This window comes from Ranitomeya variabilis, chromosome 1 (assembly GCF_051348905.1).
Source record: "Ranitomeya variabilis isolate aRanVar5 chromosome 1, aRanVar5.hap1, whole genome shotgun sequence".
Taxonomy (NCBI): Eukaryota; Metazoa; Chordata; class Amphibia; order Anura; family Dendrobatidae; genus Ranitomeya; species Ranitomeya variabilis.
The window spans coordinates 545,472,226-545,495,425 of record NC_135232.1 but is presented as its reverse complement, the minus strand read 5'-3'; the positions used below and the strand labels follow the sequence as shown (position 1 = coordinate 545,495,425).

Sequence of the window (23,200 nt, the reverse complement as noted above, 5' to 3'; positions counted from 1 at the left end):
TACAAAACATCAGAACAAAATGTTCAATTTCTCTTTTTCTCATTCATTTAATCATCCAAAACAGCTCGCTAATAACTAGGAGATCGACCTGCCGCCAGCCTTAACGCAGCACCACACATTTACAGGGGCTGCAGTGTAGGTAGAGCATGCAACTTGTGATCAATGCAGTCCTAATGATGCAGATCAGGGCCATACAAAATTGTCACCTTGTTTAGTTCTCGGGACCTGTAATGTGGGTTTTCCTCTGAAATCACCACCACTACCTGTCAGATTAGCTGCTGTTTTTTCCAACGTCCTGTTTTTCTAAAGTATTTAGAGAGATTTAATCTTTGTGATGGACACATCATGCAAAGAGAGCCATCACTGGAGGAGAACATCATGGTCTGAAGAACAGAACCAACAAGGCAAAGAGGAAGACCAGCAACCCGATGGCATGTTACTATCAAGATAGCAGTGGAGAAGACCCTTTTGGACATATCTAGGCTTGCATAAGATCGGTCTTCCTACAGAGCGTTCATTCCACATTGCCATTACTCGATATTGATCCGAATGTTGTTAAATAATGAACACCTGTCTATTATGGCTTGATTGAGGTCACTAAAGAAAAGGTACATCACATTGAGCCGATTTGCAATCACATGCAAGGACATTGTAGCTGTGAATATTTACCCTGGCTTTATAGGCACATTGCAGATTATAGGCACGTGCAGTGAAGGGCCAGTCTCACCCCACCTCCTTGACTTTTGCTCTTAACAGAATCTATAGATGTCAAAACCATTCTCTCATTGAACCCTGGAAGTACAAGCTTTACCTATTGCGGGACAAATTGGTTGTCCCTACAGCTAGACCTTCATTGGCTCTTCAAGTCAATGGACCCTGGATCTACAAACTACATCTCTATTGGGCAGATTGAAGATCTACCTTTAGCAACAACAATTCTCCCATCCGTTCATCCTGCCCTGGAGCTACAAGCTTTAACTATGGTGGGACAGATTGGTTGTCCCTACAGATAAACTTTTTCTGTCTTCAACTCATTGGACCCTTGATCTACAAGCTACATCTGTGGGACAGATGGAAAGTTTATCTATAGGAACAACCATTATCTCTTCCAGTCTTTGGACCCTAAAGTTATGAACTACACTTCTAGTGTGACAGATTCAGTGTAGTGACATCCATTCTCTCATTGGGACCCAGAGATGTGAGATACATTTCTGCTAAGACAGCTTGAAGGTCAACTTTTATGGACAGCCACTCTCTTTTCGAGGACTGGAGGTGCAAGTTTCACCTCTGATGCGGCAAACCAAAGGTCTGCCTGTAGGGACAACTATTCTCTTGTCAGATCTTCAGGCCCTGGAGCTACACACTAGGTTTCTGGTGGGACATCTTGAAGGTCTACCTATTGGGACCACCATTCTCTTACCACACGCTCACATCACTATGATTTCTCCTCTTGCATGTGCCATCGTTTAATACAGAAACTTTCACCCTCCAAAATAATGAGTATAGAAATATTTATAACAGTAAAATAAAAATGTCCATTTCACATTTGTAGTCCACGCGTCGTCTCCGGGCAGCAAGCTACGTATTTCTTCCAGTCCAATGACTCTGTCATAAAGCATCAGTGGGCAGGCCTCTGGCGTAATTTTGTATCATGATTTTAGTCCATTTTCTACATTTATAAAGCTCAAGATTTACCATATAACTTAAAGAAAGATCTTTGTTAAGGCTCAGTTATATTTCAGCCATTGACAACCTTCAAGTGCTAAAACAGCTCAATACCTGAATTGTCTTCTCAATGTCAAGTCTACTAAAGTGAGCAATGATGGATTTTAGTGTGTTTTGTATGACAATGGCAAGTTTTGGACAGAAGCTTCTGCATATATTTTCTAGGTAACTATCCTTTAATCTTATAATGTAGGACAAAGCTTCGTATCACTTTTCATAGACATTAGCTACCCAAACCAAGGATTTAGTCAACTGTTTGGAAAAGCTGAAATGTGAGTGACCATTCTCTAGACTTTTACCCACCTTTTTTTTAGTTTTTTGTTCTTAGTCATAAATTTGAGTGCACACACTTGGAGATTACTGCTAACAACAGCGTAAACTTTTTGTGAGAACTCGAATATGTATAAAATGGTAAGTGTTCAGCTTAAATCTGTACAGCGCTGATTGATAAGACTGTGTGATGTTCTCTACCATTATTCTCCGTAGCCCCAACTCTGCTGTGTCTGTGAATCATTGGGAGCCAAGACTTGTTGGTCGCTCACATGACTACAATTGGTTGATAGTTTCATTGAACTTATTGCAGTACACTTAGTTTGGTCCACAGTGTGGAAGTTGCTCCATAACACCACGTTAATGTTAAGGTCCGTCGACTCAGGAAATATCTGTCCACTGTGTCTGAGAGGCACAAGCATGGCATGAAGTTGTAGAGTATACTTGAGTCCTTGCCACCACTGACAATATACAAGGAGTCAACCATGGGTGCTGCTGCTTCTTTCTCCTAGAAGCCAGTACGTCCGCACTTTTCCTTTGCCCTGAAGGAACAATTTCATGGGATTTCAGGAAAGTTACAAAGTCTAAGCTTTTGAAATTAGATAGATAGATATCTGAAATGTATGTTACCTTCATCTCTACATCTCCTCGCAAGTCCAGTTGGAAGCAGTTAAACTCCTCTAACACGTTCCGTGTGGCTGCAGAGACGTGAATCTTCAGTGCTACAAGGAATCACATTGATTAGCGGCAAGAGAACCGAAGGACTGACAGGTAAATACAATGATGAAAACCTTGACTGAAAACCAAGAGCCACCTGCATGATCATTACTGGCAATGTAGCAGAAAATACAATATATTCAGTGACCTTAAAGACATAGCTGAGAACGGATTTGTAAGGGCAAGGTTGGGCACCTAAATGTGTCAATTACCTAAAATCATACCTAAAATTCTATTTTGCTCTGGCTAGTTTGTTCCAATGGACTGTGAAAGAAAATCTCACCTTCCCCATTCGACTCCATTCTTGAAGCTGTGTTGACGGTGTCCCCAAAAAGACAGTATCGTGGCATCTTCAAGCCAACGACTCCAGCACAAACAGGACCTATACAAAGTATTGGATACAATATTGTGAGACTTGTGGAACTCCTAAGGTGAACCCTCAGGACCGCGACAACGAACATCCCAAGGGTGAGCTGGCCTAGTGGGCCACCCCTATACAGGGAGCGTCAGGGGCAGGCCCAGGGGAGACTATTGCTGTGGAAGCAGACAAGCACGAGGAAGTGCGTATGCGCTGCTGAGGTTGGAATGCGAGGTGCGCACCTGGCGAGGCCCAGGAGCTGGCGGCGAAACAGGAAGTGAAGAGATCAGGTGACGCGCGCTCACTCCAGGAGCGCGCCAGGATGGGTAAGTATGCCGGAGACCAGGAGAAGGTGCGGCAGGTGCGGCGCCAGGAAGAGCAGATGTGACAGTACCTCCTCCTTACGCCCCTCCTCCCAAGACTAGAAAGAAACCTAGCCAAAATATGAGGAGCCTGGATGTTCTCACGAGGCTCCCAAGACCTCTCCTTGGGACCAAAGCCTTTCCAATCAACCAAAAAGAAGGTTTTACCTTTAGACCTCTTCACAGCAAGAATGTCCTTAACTTCAAAGACATCCTGTGCGGAAACAGGCTGAGGCGAGTGACCAATAGAGGCATAGAATTAGTTGAGTATGACAGGCTACAGAAGGCAAACGTGGAAAGAATTGGGAATGCGAAGCGAGGTGGGTAACTTTACAGTAACTTGTAGGCAACATCATTGATACGAGCTAAGACCTCAAATGGACCGATGTACCATGGACCGGTTTTATACGAGGGAATCTTAAGACAGTTGCATCTGGAAGATAACCACACTTTATCACCAGGATGGTATGATGGAGGGTCCAGGCGCCTCTTATCAGCATGTCTTTTTATTCTGTCTTGCGCTCTTTCAAGTGCGATTTTGGTCCTTCCAGACCCTAGAGAACTTCTTGGACAGAAGATCGGCAGCCGGCACACCCGAGACAGGGAGTACCGGCAGAGGGACACCCGGATGTTTCCCGTAGATGATAAAGAAGGGCGGTTTGGAACAGGAGTTGCTGGTGTGGTTGTTGTATGCAAACTCGGCCCATGGAACAAAGCTGGACCAATCGTTCTGGTCGACGTTTTGAGAAATGACGGAGAAAAGTCACTAGGATCTCATTCGTGTGCTCTGCCTGACCATTAGTTTGAGGATGGTAGGCAGAGGAGAAGTCTAGTGTTACATTCATCAGCTTGCATAGCGCTCGCCAGAACCATGAGAAACTATATGTTGAGGAAAGCCGTAAATCAGAAAACCATAGGGGATGAAAACTCTTGCTAATTCAGGAGCAGAGGGTAATCCTGGAAGAGAGATGAAATGAGCCATCTTAGAAAATCGATCCACGACTACAAAGATATTGGTATGACCAGAAAACCGAAGCAGATCAGTAATAAAGTCCATTGCTATGTGTTGCCAAGGGGCTGAAGGAACCGGTAGCAGGTGCAAGAGACCGGAGGGTAGGTGGCTAGGGACCTTGTTTTTGGCACATTAGGGACAGGAGGTGACAAAACTTTGAACGTCTTGAAGAAGAGATGGCCACCAGTAGTAGTGAGACACGAGAGAAAGGGTTTTCTTGAAGCCGACATGGCCTGCCAACTTGGAAGCATAACCCCAATGTAAGACTTGCTTTCTATTGCTTTCTTGAACAAAAGTCTTACCCGGAAGCAAAGAAGTCACGCTAACAAGTGCTACTGGAATGACCTTGCTAGGATCCACGATGTGCGAAAGTTCCTCCTTAACATCGGCTGCCAGAAAGGACCTGGATAAGGTGTCTGCTTTGAAGTTCTTATCGTCGGGACGGAAATGCAGTTCAAAGTCGAATTGGGCAAAGAACAGCGACCACCTGGCTTGCCGAGGATTAAGTCTTTGTGCAGAACGGATGTATGCCAGATTCTTGTGGTCAGTGTAGACCTTGAAAGGATGTACAGCCCCTTCCAATAAATACCGCCACTCTTCCAATGCAAACTTGATTACCAGCAGCTCCTTGTCACCAATGGTGTAGTTCCTCTGTGAGGCGAAGAACGTCTTAGAAAACGAGTCGCAGGTGGCCAGCCGCCCGGAGGAAGACCTCTGAGAAAGTACCGCACTGGCTCTGGTGGCAGAAGCAACCACGTCAAGAATGAAGGGCTTGTTAGTCTCTGGACGATGGTTTCTGGAGGCTGAAGCAAAGGCATGTTTCAAGGACTGGAAAGCGTTCTTGGCTTCAGGAGACCAGGCATGAGGGTTGGCCCCCTTGCGAGTCAGGGCGGAAATAGAAGCGATCAGGTTGGAAAAGTGTGGGATAAACTGCCGGTAGTAATTAGCATAACCAAGGAATCGTTGGATCGCCTTAACCCCCTGGGGACGTGGCCAGTTGAGCACGGCGGACACTTTTCCAGGATCCATGCGCAGACCAGAGTCACAGATGATATAACCTAAGAATGGTAGAGAAGACTGTTCGAAGACGCACTTCTCGAGCTTGGCATAAAGATGATTCTCTCGAAGACGTAACAGGACTTGGTGGACGTCTCTTCTGTGGGTAGCGAGATCCTGGAAAAATACAAGAATATCATCTAAGTACACCACCACACAGGAATAGAGTAGATCTCGGAAGACATCATTCAAAAACTCCGGGAACGTTGCACAAACCAAAGGGCATGACCAAATACTCATAGTGGCTGTCCCGGGTGTTGAAGGCGGTCTTCCACTCATCTCTGCGACGGATACGAATAAGATTGTAGGCCCCACGAAAATCCAATTTAGTGAAGATTCGTGCTCCCTGGAGATGGGCGAACAGCTCCGGAATGAGAGGAAGTGGGTACTTGTTTTTAATCTTGAGATTGTTGAGACCCCGGTAGTCAATGCAGGGACGGAGGGACCCATCCTTCTTCTTGACGAAGAAGAAATCTGCACCTGGGGGAGAGGAGGACTTGCGAATAAAGCCTTTGGCTAAATTCTCCCGGACATATTCAGACATAGCTTGAGTCGTTGTAGGGGACAACGTGTAAATTCGGCCTCTGGGCGGAGTGAAGCCTGGAATGATAAATTGGGCAATCACATGGACAATGCGGAGGCAGGATCTCCGCCTCTCTCTTACTGAAGACGTCCACAAAAGCCCAATAGGTGGATGGTAAATCTGGAGACACCGAAGTTGACCAAGAAGAATTATTCGGCTGGACGGGAAGCAGGCATTTATTCTGACAGGACTGTCCCCAACGCAATATGTCACTAGCCCGCCAGTCAATAGGCTCGTGATTCTCAACCAAGGAAGTCCAAGAAGAATTGTGAGACAACGAGGGCAGCATGTAGAAGACTATCCTCTCTCGGTGTAGAACTCCGATCTGTAGTTCCAGCTCTTCGGTGACCTGAGTAACGGACTCCCGCAGGGGTTGGCCGTTGACTATCTGCTGAGGAGTCTCCAGGGATCTGACCGGAATTTGCAGTCTCCTAACCTCGTCGAGCTGGATGAAGTTTCCCGCCGCACCAGAATCTATATAAGCTAATTCAGAAAAACGCTTAGAGCCCAGATACAAAAGAACAGAAAGAGTTAGGGGTTGAGAGGAATCAGACACCTAGGGAGACCTCTCTTACTTGTCCTAGGTGGAGGCATTTCCGGACCTCAGGGGACAGGAATGCAGAAAATGGGATGCACTCCCACAGCAGAAGCAGAGGCCTTGTGTGAGTCTCTCTCTCTCCGGCGCTGCTCTACCGGCTTGAGTCGATCCACCTGCATGGGTTCCGGAGCAGGGACAGCAGAAGTTGTCGCAGGGCACGAGCAAGAGGGGCTATGGGTAGCCGGGGTGAGGCGGGGAAATGTTCTCTCTCTAGCGGCCTCTCGGGAACGCTCCTGGAAGCGCAAATCAATGCGGGTTGCCAGGGAGATCAGATCCTCCGAAGAGGTTGGAGTGTCCCGACCCGCCAGTTCGTCCTTGATTAGGGCCGAGAGACCTTGCCAAAAGGCTTCTACCAAGGCTTCATTGTTCCAAACTAACTCGGATGGCAGAGTATGGAACCGGATGGCGTACTGACCCACAGAGAGCGTACCCTGTTGGAGGTTAAAAAGTGACTCGGTAGTAGAAGCCAAGCGACTAGGTTCGTCGAATACCTTACAAAAAGTATCAAGAAAGGTGTAGAGTTGAGAGACAAGAGGGTCATCACGTTCCCAGAGTGGGTTTACCCAGGCTAAAGCCTCTCCCTCTAAGTGGAACACCACAAAGGCCACCTTAGCTCGGTCGGTGGGGTACTGCATTGGCAGTAGCTCAAAGTGTAGTTGGCATTGGTTTAGAAACCCTCTACACAATTTGGGATCACCACTGTACCGCGGAGGTTTTGCCAAGCGGGGCAGCGGGTGAGGGACTGAGGCCTGGGCAGGGACAGAGACAGCGGACTGAATAATACGAAGATGATCATCCACAGATGCCATAAAACTAAGGATGTGGGCCTGAGTATCACGCTGCTGGGGGAGTACCTGTTGGAGACCAGCCAGATGGGAAGCACTCCCCGGGTCGGAGGCCTGAAAGGCCGAGAGACAGAACTCCATGGTTTTCAGGAAGGTCATAATCCTCGCTTGATTTTCCTGTAGGAACAGCAGTTCCTTTTTAGTTGGGGACTGGGTACCAGCGGGGTCCATGGCCTGACTGTACTATGAGACTTATGGAACTCCTAAGGTGAACCCGCAGGACCATGACAAAGAACCTCCCAAGGGTGAGCTGGCCTAGTGGACCACCCCCTATACAGGGAGCAGGGGCAGGCCCAGGGGAGACTATTGCCGCAGAAGCTGATACCCGGGGACAGGAGGTAGGAGACACAAGCGAAAGACAGACTGGGAACAGGTAGCAGAGACTGGGAACCACAGGGAAGGCTGCCAAATATCCAAAAGAGGACAACGGAGGAGGAACACTCAGGAGGGACTGGAGACACAGGAAAGGCAAGGAGCAGGCTGGGACAGACGGCACTTGGAGAGAACACAGAGAGGTCACAAGGTATGGTGGCACAGGATACAAGGCAGAGCACAAGGCAGTTCAGACAGGTAGATAGACAGGAGAACGCAGGGAAGCGTGGAGTCTGGATCAAGTGTGAAACACAATTGACACTCAGACACAGAGCAGGAGGAGAGGCTACCTGAAATAGGGTGCGTGCTGCAGGACTTCCGGGTCAGGGTCCTCCTGCATCATAGAGTGGAGGAACGGAGCGACCGCAGACAAGCCCGAGGAAGTGCGTATGCGCTGCCGAGGCTGGAATGCGAGGTGCGCACGCACACCTTACGAGACCCCGGAGCCGGAGGTGAAACAGGAAGTGAAGAGATCGGGTGACGCGCGCTCACGCCAGGAGCGCGCCGGGATGGGTAAATATGCCGGGGACCAAGAGAAGGCGCGGCAGCAGGAGGAGCAGATGTGACAAATATGACACAAAACTTAAGTTGGGAAGGTCATCTCAGAAAATCGCTCTCGACTCACCCGTATGAATTCCTATACGAAGCCTCAGCTGTTGGTCAGGACGATGGCGAATCTTAAAAGTCTTGACAGCATCAAGTAAAGCAAGAGACATCCTGGATATCTCGCGGGTGTGGAGTTTCCCATTACGAACTGGGAGCCCAGAGACCACCATATAAGCATCTCCTATCGTCTCCACCTGGAGGATATGAAAGCAGAGAAATGATGAAGGTCCATTGACTGTTCCTTATTCCTTATGAAAACACAGGCTGTGTATCCCACCTTGTAGACATCAAAGTTGTCTATTATGGCATCGAAGCAGGTGTATAAATCATTCAGTAGAGTGACGACCTGGGAGAAGAAGAGGTGACAACATCATTTTGGAGGGCAAAATAATGGTGTAAAGTAAACTTTGAGCTAGCGTAAGCTACACAGCCTGTACCACTGTCCTTGATTTGGCATACTTCAGACAATCATCGCGCAGAATTTAGCTGTGGCAGTAAATTACAACGCATGACCATGGTACGCTAAAACTTTAGCCACCAAGATGTTAACTACCTGCATCGGTGTGCTCTCGGCAGACAGAGCCGTGAATCCCACAATATCACTGAAATAAATGGTAACGCTGTCAAAGGCTTCAGCCTGAACAGTTTCCCCTCTTTTGAGCTGTTCGGCTACAGAGCTGAATAATGGAGAGAAATGAGTAAAAAAAAAAAAAGGATTATTTGGCAAAGACAGAAAATTATTGGATGCAGCAATTGAGGAATTTTTCAGTTCTGTCAGGTCCATGGTTGAAATATGAAATTATATCCATTTAAGAATATCCATAAGTTGTCGTTTTGCAATTGTCAGACGTAGATACCTAGTAGGTTCTTCTGATACTTACTGAGGCAGGATCTGGTACAGAAGAGCCTCGGCCTTACGTTTCTCCTCCAGGTATGCCTGTGTCCTGTCTTCTACTAGCTCTTCCAAGTTATTAGCGTACTGTTCCATGCGAGAGAGCAGATTGTCTAGAATGTTACTGCTGTTTTCTCTACATGGCAAGAAAACATTAAGGAAAGTAGAGTTTATTCTGGAGAAGAGAAGGCATAGTCTGCATATGTTGCATTCTTCATTCCAGGTATATTTTATTACTATATTTACTATGAGCTAAGATAAAGCAGAAAGAGAACCAGCTCCTAAAGAGAGCATCAGCCAACTGGCTCTTGAAGAAGACCTCAGGCCTGCCATCCTTTTGGGGGGGGGGGGGGGGGGGCGAATCCTCTTGTCTTGCATGCAGATTGAAGTTTATACCCCAGGCCTAGCTGTCATTCCTTGTGCTTCTGGTTTTGACTATCACCTCTGCCTCACCCTCTGCGTTCTACTCTGGTACCTGTTCTTCTGGTACTCCTGGATCCTAAGCTGGCCATATGCACGAGGTAGCTGTCGTCCGAAGACAGCTATTTCTCCTTTTTAGCATGGTGAGCATATGCTGGGGGAGAGTCAGGATGGTGGTTCGATTCTGCCAAAATTGGTGGGATTTGACTGGCATTTATCTACTGAGTATTGTAAATGGTTTTTCTTTTTTACTTTGTTCCTACTCACGCTGTCACTGTGTCCTCTACCCTGACACACCCTGCCAAATTCTGGGAATGACACTTGAATCCATTAATTACTACTAGTGTTGAGTGATACCTTCCGATATCCAGAAGTATCGGTATCGGATTGGATCGGCCGATATCCAAAAAATATCGGATATCGCCAATACCCGATACCAATGCAAGTCAATGGGACACAAATATCAGAATGTAAATAAGCCCTTTCTGTGCTTCTGTAGAGCCCCCACTGCCGCAGGGCCGAGGGCTACCCGGTACCGGGCCTCTGAGTCTCTGCTCTGGGGTTGTCACGGTGGCTAGGCCCGGTCCGTGACCCTGCTGAGGGGCGTACAGTGATAGATGTCGGTGATAAGTGGTGGTGTTGCGGTGCAGTGTAGGTTGTAGTAAATAACGAGGACACCAGGTTGCAGTCTCTTTACCTCTTTACTGAAGATCTCTGAGTCCTCAGTCCGGAATCCGGATAACCAGGCTGCGCAAGTCCAGCCGGTCCAATGGCACCTCCAGAGTTCTCTTAACAGGTGGAAATCTGCGCCTTCCTGCTAGCGCTATGTGTTGTGGTCCTTCCCTGCTGTGCTTACGGAAAGTCCCCACAACTGTTGTGTCCGTTTCTTAAGTTCTCTCACAACTCGATTAGATGATGTTCTGCTAATCCTCCGTCCCTCCCTGATGTTACGGTTGGGACGGCACCCGTATGACGGGTAGGCTCGGAGCTCTTCCGGGACCCTAGAGTCGCCCCTCTCCACAAGTTGCCCCCCAAGACTGCATAGGTGATTTAGGTGAGACAGCCCGCCTTAGACTGACTGTCCTGCCGTTGGTTTAGAGTATTGCTTGAAGCTGAATATTGTAATACTCCCTCGGCGTTCCGGCCGCCGGTTGTGCGCCTCAGTAGGATGTTGCCTCGGTCTTACAGCACGACTCCTACTGGTATTCTCCTTGTTGCTTTGATCTCGTTTCTCACTCAGCACAATCTATCTTGCTTCCAATCCCTCCTTGGGTACCGCCGCTATACTGAGCAGGCACGGTCCCGTTACGTTCGCTCAAGTTGCCAAGCCTCTGTCAGGATCCCACCCCTGACAGGGACCCTACCGAATCTTCTCCCACAACACCCTCTGCCACAGGATGTTGCCTGGTTCCAACCCAGTCAGCTTCTGCCTAACTTCCTGCCTGACCCCCAGTTTACCCACAATGGTGGGGAGTGGCCTAATGAATAGAACCCTTAGCTCCCCCTGGAGGCCCGGCTGTGAAATGTATTGGTGTCTGTGATACCTGGTCAGATGAACTCCTTCAGTGCCATCAGACGTACCATAGCTCCCCTTAGTGGCGGAGCCACAGTACTGCAACGACCAGGACTCTGGGGCGCTGCACTCCCCCCCGGTTAAATCCAGTACTCCTGGACTGGGAAGAAAACAACAATACAGGTTAGCAAAAAGACATACAATTTTGTTGAGTGCAATAACAATAAGTATACTTGAACAGAGCTTCCCTTTATGGGAGGTGAGGACACTTGAACGTTACAAACATGGTTAAATACTTTTAAATAACTTTTCTATAAATAACTCTCTTTACCCAACCGGGTATTCTACTTAGTACAAATGCTCGAACAATAATTTAACTTTGCCTTTAAGGACGTACACTCTGAATCCACTAAAGACCTTCTTATAATCACATCATAAGGCAATTTAACTTTTTCATTCTCCCTCTTTAAATCTGCAGGACCGCCTGTCCTAACGGCTCCAGACCTTCTGCCTCTCCTTTCTGTTACAGGACCGCCCCGTTCAGCCCGGGCCTACTGCCTTTTCAACTACTATACACAGTATAGAACATAACATTTACTTTCAGTTTTGGATCAATGAGCCATCTCTATATGGCTCCTAAGAGGACTCACTAACTAACCCCGTACGGGTTCACTGTCTGTCCCCATGTTTCTATCAACATTATTAAACATTTTTCACAATTAACTTGTTAAATACACATAACTTCTTCATATAAACATCATCATCATTTCCTTCTATCACGGCATTATTACTATCTGTCTTAAAGCAATATCACCCTTTAAGTGTAACAGGTGAACGTCCCCTTTATGGGGTGACCAAGTCTCTATGAGGTAGCATATCTTCTCAAGCTACCAGTCCGTACTCAGCAAAGGCTCCGGTGCGGTATCTTCGCAAAGAGTCTCTGGTTAAGTAAAACCAGTAGAGTTAACCCTGGACGGGTCTAGCAGCAAAAATCAGGAAACGAACAAACAGTTAAGGAACTATTTACATTAATGAAGCGTTCTTGCTTACTCAGTCTTGTAGTGTAGGGGGTGGTCTCCTTCCAGGCCTCACCCGGCCAACGAGCCGCGTTGGTACAGCAAGGGCCGGTCCTGGCTCCAGCAGCGACAGGATCCCTCGCCGGGATGCCCTCCTCGCTTGTGGGCGAGCGCGACCCAGGGGCACACGGCGAGCCCGGACTTCTGGAGGTCCCACGGGGACAGGTTCCATCACCTTCTCTGCAGGAGACTCGTCTTCAGATGTTCCCGTATCAGCCTGGAGTGCGACACACCGCTGGACGCCCCGAGCCATCCAGCCAGTTTCGCCAGTTTCCCTCCTCCACCGGGTATAGGTCACTGCGTCGCCAGGCTCCAGGTCGGAATCATACCTTCCCCCGCAGGGCTCTACTTCTTCCCGGTCAACACAGACCTGTAGTGGCTCCCCAATCTCCTGGATAACTCCCCTTCCCTTCCGGGAGTTGAAGGACACCACGACACCCCAGTGTGACGGTGGGGTCTCCGCGACGCTTGTCAGATCTACCTGGGCTGCAGGTTGGGGTCTATTCCGCCATGCTGCCATCAGGCGCCGCAGGTGTTCTGCCTCCGGCAGGATCCTCAGGCCCTGTACCTGCAGCATACCTTCAGCCGCGGCCGGGTTGGGAGGAGCAGGGGACACCGGAGACAGGCGGACCTCCGTGGGCTGGCCCAGCCGAGCGAGCACGCGGGTATCAGCCTCCAAGCGGCGTGCTATCTGTCGGGCCTCGGCTGCGGCCACACACTCCTCGGACATCTGCCAGTTGGGTTGACCCATCGGTGGTTCCGTGAGGGCCAGTCCCCGCAACGATGGCGTCTCCGAGGCTGTGTCCGGTGATGCGGCTCCATGCTGAGTCAGGTCATCCCCACGCGGTGCTCCCGGCGTCGCCATCTTTATCTCCTCCCCAGCGTCTTCTTCCCGCGGTCTCTTTCATGGGCGGCCCCGTCTCCATGGTCTCCACCCTCCAAACAGGATCAGGAGGCGGACCTCAGCTGTTGACAGACACGTCCTCAGGACACAGAAATATTTAGACTGGGCGGCCATTGTCCTTCGCGCTCTCCAGCTTGTCTACGCCCACTCCACGCCCCTCTTCTTCTCCTGCGCTCTCCTCAGCGCTGTAATGGCGGCGGATTTTGGCGGCAAATGGCACAGCACAGTCTTTGCAATAAATCACAGTCCAAGCACAATAAATCACAGTTCCAAGGCACACATGACCTGATTCTTCAGGCTTAAGTAGATCCTGTTCGTGACGCCAAATTGTAGCGCCCCCACTGCTGCAGGGCCGAGGGGTACCCGGTACCGGGCCTCTGAGTCTCTGCTCTGGGGTTGTCACGGTGGCTAGGCCCGGTCCGTGACCCTGCTGAGGGGCATACAGTGATAGATGTCGGTGATAAGTGGTGGTGTTGCGGTGCAGTGTAGGTTGTAGTAAATAACGAGGACACCAGGTTGCAGTCTCTTTACCTCTTTACTGAAGATCTCTGAGTCCTCAGTCCGGAATCCGGATAACCAGGCTGCGCAAGTCCGGCCGGTCCAATGGCACCTCCAGAGTTCTCTTAACAGGTGGAAATCTGCGCCTTCCTGCTAGCGCTATGTGTTGTGGTCCTTCCCTGCTGTGCTTACGGAAAGTCCCCACAACTGTTGTGTCCGTTTCTTAAGTTCCCTCACAACTCGATTAGATGATGTTCTGCTAATCCTCCGTCCCTCCCTGATGTTACGGTTGGGACGGCACCCGTATGACGGGTAGGCTCGGAGCTCTTCCGGGACCCTAGAGTCGCCCCTCTCCACAAGTTGCCCCCCAAGACTGCATAGGTGATTTAGGTGAGACAGCCCGCCTTAGACTGACTGTCCTGCCGTTGGTTTAGAGTATTGCTTGAAGCTGAATATTGTAATACTCCCTCGGCGTTCCGGCCGCCGGTTGTGCGCCTCAGTAGGATGTTGCCTCGGTCTTACAGCACGACTCCTACTGGTATTCTCCTTGTTGCTTTGATCTCGTTTCTCACTCAGCACAATCTATCTCGCTTCCAATCCCTCCTTGGGTACCGCCGCTATACTGAGCAGGCACGGTCCCGTTACGTTCGCTCAAGTTGCCAAGCCTCTGTCAGGATCCCACCCCTGACAGGGACCCTACCGAATCTTCTCCCACAACACCCTCTGCCACAGGATGTTGCCTGGTTCCAACCCAGTCAGCTTCTGCCTAACTTCCTGCCTGACCCCCAGTTTACCCACAATGGTGGGGAGTGGCCTAATGAATAGAACCCTTAGCTCCCCCTGGAGGCCCGGCTGTGAAATGTATTGGTGTCTGTGATACCTGGTCAGATGAACTCCTTCAGTGCCATCAGACGTACCATAGCTCCCCTTAGTGGCGGAGCCACAGTACTGCAACGACCAGGACTCTGGGGCGCTGCACTTCTACATCCTGTTCCGGAGGGGGGGGAAGAGTGTGGCGGACACTGTGCGTATCTGTGTGTGCGGGCGGGGTCAGTGCGGGCCTGCCGGGGATCTGTATGGGCATCTCGGGGCTATGTGCGGGCTGCCGGGGCTCTGTGCAGGCCTGCCGGGGCTCTGTGCTGCCTGCCGGGGCTATGTGACAGTAGTAGTCCCATCATCCGGCTAATGTGTTAAATGTAAAAAAAAAAACTAAAAAACTGCTACATACATACTACATACATACAGTACATACATACCACATACATACTACATACAGAATACATACATACTACATACATACATACTGTACTACATACTGTACTACATACAACATGCTACATACATACTACATACATACAACATACAATACATACATATAGACATACAGTACATTAAACATAGATTACATACTCACCATTACTTGTCATTTTGATCCCCGAAGCCAGTGTCATCTGTAAAAGATTAAAATAACAAACAACCAATATACATATATATGGGATAATAAGGGGTTAATGTCACCTTGCTATCGTAAGGTGACATTAAGCCGGGTTAATAACGGAGAGGCGTCAATAAGACGCCTATCCATTATGAATCCAATACTAGTAAAGGGTTAATAAAACACACACACATTAGGAAAAAAGTATTTTAATATTCTTCATTTCACCATACTTACCATACTTCAGCGCCTGCAAAAAACTTAAAATAATAAACCGTATACTACCTGTCCACCGTAGTCCAATTAATAACGAGTGTCCCACGACGATCTCCCCTATAGAACAGTGACATCGGGTGATGTCACTGCTCTATAGGACCTTCAGTGACACACTGACAGGAGACAATGGCTTCTGCAGTGCATCACTGAACTATAGTAACCTCTGAGTCTCACTTTATGGCAATTGCTGCGTGGGAAAATTTCTCACACAGCAATGGCATAAAGTGAGACTAGGGACTATTTTTTTTACAGCGGCGGAGGAATACAGTGCGGAAGGATACCTTCCTCCCATCATTGTGTTCCTGGAGCCCCTGGAGAGCGGTCGCATCAGCTGATGCTGCCGTTCTCCACGGGAGATCGTCGTGGGACACTCGTGGATTTCTGCGGACAGGGAGTATATTGGTTGTTTGTTATTTTAATCTTTTTTACAGATGACACTGGCTTCGGGGATCAAAATGACAAGTAATGGTGAGTATATAATCTATGTTTAATGTACTGCATGTCTATATGTATGTATTGTATGTAATGTATGAATGTATTGTATGTAATGTATGTAGTATGTATGCAGTATGTATGTAGTATGTATGTTGTATGTAGTATGTATGTTGTATGTGGTATGTATGTAGTATGTATGTGGTATGTATGTAGTATGTAGCATGTATGTAGTATGTATGTAGTCTGTGGTATGTATGTAGCATGTAGTATGTATGTGGTATGTATGTATGTATGTAGTATGTATGTAGTATGCATGTAGTATGTATGTAGCATGTATGTTGTATTTTTTTTTTTGCATTCAACACATTAGCTGGATGATGGGACTACTATTGTCCCATCATTGGCTAATGTGTCAATCACTGTCATTGTAGCAGGCATCGTCCGATGGGACTTGTAATCCCATCGGACGATGCCTGCACAGACACAAAGACCCCCTGGCTGCCAGCACAGAGCCCAGAGAGGCCCATACAGACTTCCGAGAGGCCCGCACAGACCCCCCGGCAGGCCGCACAGACCCACGAGAGGCAACACAGACCGCCGGCAGGCCGCACAGATCCCCCGGCAGGCCACAGAGCCCCCGGGAGGCACGCACAGACCCCCCCACGGTCCCACACAAACCCCGCACAGAGACACGCAGTCTCCGCTCACACACTGCCCACACTCCATTATAGTGCATTATTGCACTATGGGAACTTCCGATTCCGGTATCCGATATCGCAAAAATATCGGAACTCGGTATCGGAATTCCGATACAGCGAATCCCGGCGATACCCGATATTTGCAGTGTCGGAATGCTCAACACTAATTACTACACTACTAGTGCATCACCCAAATCTAGCCATTATTAAACAGATTATGGCATCAACAATCCACATCTCTAGTACACAAAAGTAGGATTTTAAAGTTGACGAACAGTTTAAGATTGAGAATAATCCCAGAAGATGTTTGGGACAAGGTTGATGCTTCACCTGTTGAACTTTCGTAGTAAAACTTTGATCTGGTTGAAGTCAGGTCTGTCTAATGAGTCCTCTGCCCAGCATCGTTGCATAAGGATCCCCAACTCCTGAATATGACAGTAAAGGTTGGTAGATGGCCTGAAATATGGCTTCTCTCGGCTTCGTAGTCTTTCTATGATTTCTAGGGAAAAGAAAAATTGGGTAAGTATAGAAAGAAGGAAGAGCAGCCTACCTTTGGCCTCAAATTGGTGTTGGATGCACCTTTAGGGCTGTAATCTCCGCTGTCCATGTAGAAGACGCCATTTCTAAGTGCAATCTCTTGCAATATGATGCCAAAGCTGTAGACGTCTCCTTTCTGACTGCCCTGTGGACTTGGTGACTCTAGGCGCAGAATCTCCGGTGCTGTCCATAGTTTCTCTATAGGAAATGTGTACCAGTGATGAGTACTTCACATCGGAAATATACAACAAATTAGGAGAACAGAAGTTGATTGTTTTAGTTCTGAACTAACCTTCTGTCCTCACCTAACTCTCCTGACTGCAACGCTTATTAGTCGCTGACCTAAATATTCATGTTTACCAATACTTTATATACAAACTTGCCATCTGTTTGTGCTTTCGTCACCTTATGCTACATTTTGCCTCCCTAGGCATCCAGAACATCTGTCTCACAGAAGCTGCTTGATCATATTCTTCCCAGAGCCATACATAGTGCAGTTATGTAAGAAGCCTGACTGAAGATTGAACCATCGTGACCATCGATGACATTTCAGTCTGTGCAAATGAGCAAGTTTACATCTGTAGGAACAATTATCTGACTTTGCAGCAAAGGCTCATCCTACAGAAAATTTCTTACTGGCAAAGAAAGCATGGGAGTCCTCCGAGTCAACAGCACTGCGGAAAGTAGCCAGGCCATAGTCAGTGATCTTCAGCACGAAGCGACTGTCCACCACACAGTTGGACGACTTCAGGTTCCCATGAGACGCAATGACGCTGTTGTGGAGAAAAAGCATCCCCTGGAGGGAAAACAGTCAAAGTTTGAAAATTTGGGAGCTTACATAGCTTTTCCCCTCCCAAATCATCGATTCCTCACCTTCACAATATCATTAATCAGTGAATATCTGAACATCCAGTCCAGGGTGATGCTCTCATTTTCTAGAATGTCCTAGGGAAACAGTATCAGTTATCATATCTTCCTACATTCTATGCATGATGTTGATATACAGTGCCTTGCGAAAGTATTCGGTCCCCTGGCACTTTTCAACTTTTCCCACATATCATGCTTCAAACATAAAGATACCAAATATACATTTTTGGTGAAGAATCAACAAGTGGAACACAATTGTGAAGTTGAACAAAACGTATTGGTTATTTTACATTTTTGTGGACATTCAAAAACTGAAAAGTGGGGCGTGCAATATTAGTCTGCCCCTTTACTTTCAGTGCAGCAAACTCACTCCAGAAGTTCATTGTGGATCTCTGAATGATCCAATGTTGTCCTAAATGCCTAATGATGATAAATATAATCCACATGTGTGTAATCAAGTCTCCGTATAAATGCACCTGCTCTGTGATAATCTCCGGGTTCTGTTTGAAGCACAGAGATCATCATGAAGACCAAGGAACACAACAGGCAGGTCCGTGATACTGTTGTGAAAAAGTTTAAAGCCGAATTTGGATACAAAATGATTTCCAAAACTTTAAACATCACACGGAGCACTGTGCAAGCGATCATATTGAAATGGAAGGAGTATCATATCACTGCATATCTACCAAGACCCGGCGGTCCCTCTAAACCTTCATCTCAAACAAGGAGACGACTCATCAGAGATGCAGCCAAGAGGCCCATGATCACTCTGGATGAACTGCAGAGATCTATAGCTGAGGTGGGACAGTCTGTCCATAGGACAACAATCAGTCGTACACTGCACAAATCTGGTCTTTATGGAAGAGTGGCAGGGAGACACACCAAACATGTGGAAGAAGGTGCTCTGGTCAGAGCAAACCAAAATCGAACTTTTTGGCAACAATGCCAAACTATATGTTTGGCGTAAAGACAACACAGCTCATCACCCTGAATACACCATCCCCACTGTCAAACATGGTGGTGGCAGCATCATTGTTTGGGCCTGCTTTTCTTCAGTAGGGACAGGGAAGATGGATAAAATTGATGGGAAGATGGATGGAGCCAAATACAGGACCATTCTTGAAGAAAACCTGTTGGAGTCTGCAAAAGAACTGAGACTGGGACGGAGATTTGTCTTCCAACAAGACAATGATCCCAGACATAAAGCAAAATGTACAATGAAATGGCTCACAAATAAACGTATCCAGGTGTTAGAATGGCGAAGTTAAAGTCCAGACCTCAAGCCAATCGAGAATCTGTGGAAAGAGCTGAAAACTGCTGTTCACAAACGATCTCTATCAAACCTCACTGAGCTCGAGCTGTTTGCCAAGGAACAATGGACAAGAATTTCAGTCTCTCGATGTAAAAAACTGATAGAGACATACCCCAAGAGACTTGCAGCTGTAATTGTATCAAAAGGTGGCGAAACAAAGTATTAAGTTAAAGGGGGCCAAATAATATTGCACGCCCTATTTTTCAGTTTTTGAATTTCCACAAAAATTTTAAATAACCAATAAATTTCGTTCAACTTCACAATTGTGTTCCACTTGTTGTTGATTCTTCACCAAAAATTTACATTTGTATCTTTATGTTTGAAGCATGATATGTGGGAAAAGGTTGAAAAGTTCCAGGGGGCCGAATACTTTCGCAAGGTACTGTACTGTATATACCAACCAGCCATAACATGAATATCTCCCATCTAATAGGCGGCCACATGTTCTGACTCATAGTGGCATGAACTCCACAAGAAGGTGTCCTGTGACATTTGGCACTGTGACGTTAGCAGCAGGTTCTTCAATAAGTTGTGAGGCACAGCCACCATGGATCAGAATTGTTTGTCCAGCACACACCATGTGTGCTTGATCGGTTTGATACCTGATCTCTTCGTCATGTTTACAAACCATTCTTGAAACATTTTGGTGGGTGCTAGATGATGGCACTGCCTATGAGAAGTACTTGGTCTGTACAATGTGTTGATAGTTGGTAAAAAGCACAGCCTGAGGATTCACAGCAAATCATCACCCTATCACACGGTCCCTTCTGGCTTGTCTTCTTCCCATTGTGCATCTTTTCTTCCCAGGTAAGGCTACTTTGACACATCAGTTTTTTGTCGTCAGGCACAATCCGGCGAATTTGGAAAAAAAGTTGCCACCGGATCCATTTTTTTCTCATAGACTTGTATTAGCTCCAGATGGCCTCACGTTTCATCCGTTTTTTGCCAGATCTGTCGAAAAAATTGTTCTCCGGCGGCCAGAGAAAACGTACATAGGAATGTTTTTTTCTGTCTGGCAAAAAAACGCCCAGTGATGGATCCGGAGAAAAACGTATGAAACGTGAAGTGAAATGATGGAATCCGGCGTCCGAATCCGTTTTTTTACACAAATCATGAATTTTCAATCTCTCTCTCTCCTCCCCGGAACAGGAAGTCCAAACTCTATCCCCGAGTGTAAAACAAACAAACAAACAAAAAAAACGGATCAGTCGCATCAGTTTTTCACAATTTGCACCGGATCCATTTTTATCAAAATTCGCCAGATTGTGCCTGACAGCAAAAAAATGATGTGTAAAAGTAGCCTAAGTCACACAGATGCACCCAGCTGCACCCATACCATGTTGGAAAACGGGATTCATCACATAGTTCTACCTTGTTTTAGTGCTCCTAATGTTCACGGGCCCATTGTACCCAAAATAGGTCCTTTGACAGGTCTACAGCTGCACAGACCCATAGACTGTAAACTGCGATCCTCTGAATACACTAATGCCTCTCAGTCAGACATATGTGAGATCAAAGCACATAGGTTCACCTGACGTACACAGCAATGAACCTCGGGTACCAACCACTGCATTCTGGTAACAGCTCACAAGGCTCCTTTGTGGAGAAGATCCAGTTCAAGAACTGATTGGTCATGGCTAATAATATATCCACCTGAAAGCGTTAATGTCACCGCTTCACCAATGTTATTCGCTTCACCTGGCTGGGGTATTAATATTATGGCTGGTTGATGTAGATAGCATGTAGATGTACTGATATTATTCCTACCTGCAGGCTTCCTCTAGGACAATACTCAGTCAGGATGCATATATTCGGAGGATCAATACAGGCTCCCACAAAGCGGGTGAGGTGTTCATTCTGCACGTCCCTCATCTAGAAGACATGCAGTGAAGACAATGAAAAACAACATCAAATCGACCATCTGATCGCAAGAGACAATATGCCCAACTCTATGTAGAATTATTGGCGATGCTATGCTAGGACATCTGTGGGGCCTTTAGGGGTAATAGGACACCTTTTTCAAGGTGAGTAAAGTTATGAAACCCTTTTTGGGTTTTTTTAGTACATAATAAACCAAAAAATATGGTTCCAGTATCAGTAGACCCAAGTGAAGACTGTAGAATCTTTGACACATTACTGCACGTGACCCTACATGACGGTAGGATCTCCACCACATATGAATTGCTGGTTTGAATTGCTGCATTTAGGCCAAGAATGAGGTGAGGGTTAAGGCTGCTCTTCTCTTGAGTGAAGTATATAACAGTACAACTCATACATATGGATAGCCGGTGGGGTCTCATCTTCTCCGTGATGGATGCTGAACATTAAATGCTGAGATAATTCCTGACTTAAGCATCTACGGAGGGGGGAGAAGAGAGGCAGATGGAGGGGAGAGCTGCTCCCACTGAAAATTGCAAATATTACTGAAATGTCAGCGCTGGTCCTGATTAATATTGGGGTAGAGAAATAACATTATCTAGAGGATTTAAGAAGCAGAGGGAGAGGAGACAGTGAGTACTAAAGACAAGGGCAGAGGCGGCACAGCAAGAGGATAAACGAGACTGAGAAGAGAGTGAAAACAACGAACCTTGTGGACAAACTATGGTAAAGAAAGGTTGAGACAGGCCAAAGGGAGAGGGAAGAGGCACAGTACAAAAAAAATGCAATTTTTCCACTATCCAGGGTCTGTAAAAAGCTGGGCGATAACCCCTGTAATGAGCATTTGTCTCTGAGCTTGGCAGAAAAGAATAAAAAATACTTCAGCTAATTAGAGGCCTTCAATTCTATGTCACATTTCAATTTTAGGGGTACATGCTCTCACTAGCCCAGGTGTGAGGAACTTCCGGCCAGCGGGCTGTGGTGACTTATCATGCGGCCAGGTCCCTGGAGTCCCCAATGCACGGGCGGCAGCCGGATCCTGCCAGCTGCCGACCCTTTAACCCCCAATTGCAGTGCACACAGCATTCATTATGGTGCTTGAACCTCCTAGGTTCAAGCAACATATTGTAATCCGATTTCTTATATTTTCTCATTATTATGGTGCTTGAACCTCCTAGGTTCAAGCAACATATTGTAATCCGATTTCTTATATTTATAGTGCTTTGGAACAAAGCACTATACTGTTATTCCATCGTGGTAAACTTCTTCTTCTTATTATTTTTCTTATTATTAGGCTTTTTTTCGCAGTTAATGCGGCCCGAACCGCTGAACGCACAGACTCCAGTGAGGTGTCATTTCGAAGCCAGCGTCCACGAGAGGTGTGCTAAGTATTTTTCATGTCGATCGGATTTGTAGTTTTGGCGCAATTTGCATTTGAAAATTGTTTCCCCCTCATTGGAAAGCATTGTTTCAATGCATTTCAATAGGGAAATGTTCCTATACGTTTAAAATGGGCTGGTTTCTGAGGCAATTTCTAAAAATAACTTAACTGCCAAATGCCACCTGGCTGATTAGCTAATTGATATGCGCAGTCAGACACAGTTACTATGCCAACGCCTATCAACTCCACCAGGTCACAGTTTTGTCAGATATCAGCTCTTAAAGTGACAGCACAGCACAATTCCAAAGGACTATCTGTAGTCTTATTATTATTACAGTATACAGCGCAGAGCCCCGCAGCATACAGCGCAGAGCCCCGCAGTATACAGCGCAGAGCTGCGCAGTATACAGCGCAGAGCCGCACATTATACAGCACGGAGCCGCGCAGCATACAGCGCAGAGCCCCGCAGTATACAGCGCAGAGCCGCGCAGTATACAGCACAGAGCCGCGCAGAGCCGCGCAGTATACAGCGCAGAGCCCCGCAGTATACAGCGCAGAGCCGCGCAGTATACAG

At 47.2% G+C, this 23,200-nt stretch overlaps 1 protein-coding gene across 2 annotated transcripts in view; it reads right to left on the bottom strand.

Moving 5' to 3' along the window:
• Nucleotides 1–1,497: 1,497 nt before the first annotated feature.
• Nucleotides 1,498–23,200, bottom strand: part of NPR1 (natriuretic peptide receptor 1) — a 381,588-nt gene continuing 359,885 nt past the window's right edge. For both annotated transcript variants that reach the window (XM_077255010.1, XM_077255016.1), the window contains 12 exons: nucleotides 21,135–21,239; nucleotides 18,062–18,133; nucleotides 17,825–17,984; nucleotides 17,231–17,386; nucleotides 16,982–17,150; nucleotides 9,386–9,532; nucleotides 9,058–9,181; nucleotides 8,782–8,850; nucleotides 8,524–8,698; nucleotides 2,996–3,094; nucleotides 2,626–2,717; nucleotides 1,498–2,537 (listed from right to left, as the gene is read on the bottom strand). In XM_077255010.1, coding sequence (XP_077111125.1) covers nucleotides 2,475–2,537; nucleotides 2,626–2,717; nucleotides 2,996–3,094; nucleotides 8,524–8,698; nucleotides 8,782–8,850; nucleotides 9,058–9,181; nucleotides 9,386–9,532; nucleotides 16,982–17,150; nucleotides 17,231–17,386; nucleotides 17,825–17,984; nucleotides 18,062–18,133; nucleotides 21,135–21,239 — 1,431 coding nt within the window. In that variant the 3' untranslated portion in view covers nucleotides 1,498–2,474. The remainder of the gene's footprint in view (nucleotides 2,538–2,625; nucleotides 2,718–2,995; nucleotides 3,095–8,523; nucleotides 8,699–8,781; nucleotides 8,851–9,057; nucleotides 9,182–9,385; nucleotides 9,533–16,981; nucleotides 17,151–17,230; nucleotides 17,387–17,824; nucleotides 17,985–18,061; nucleotides 18,134–21,134; nucleotides 21,240–23,200) is intronic.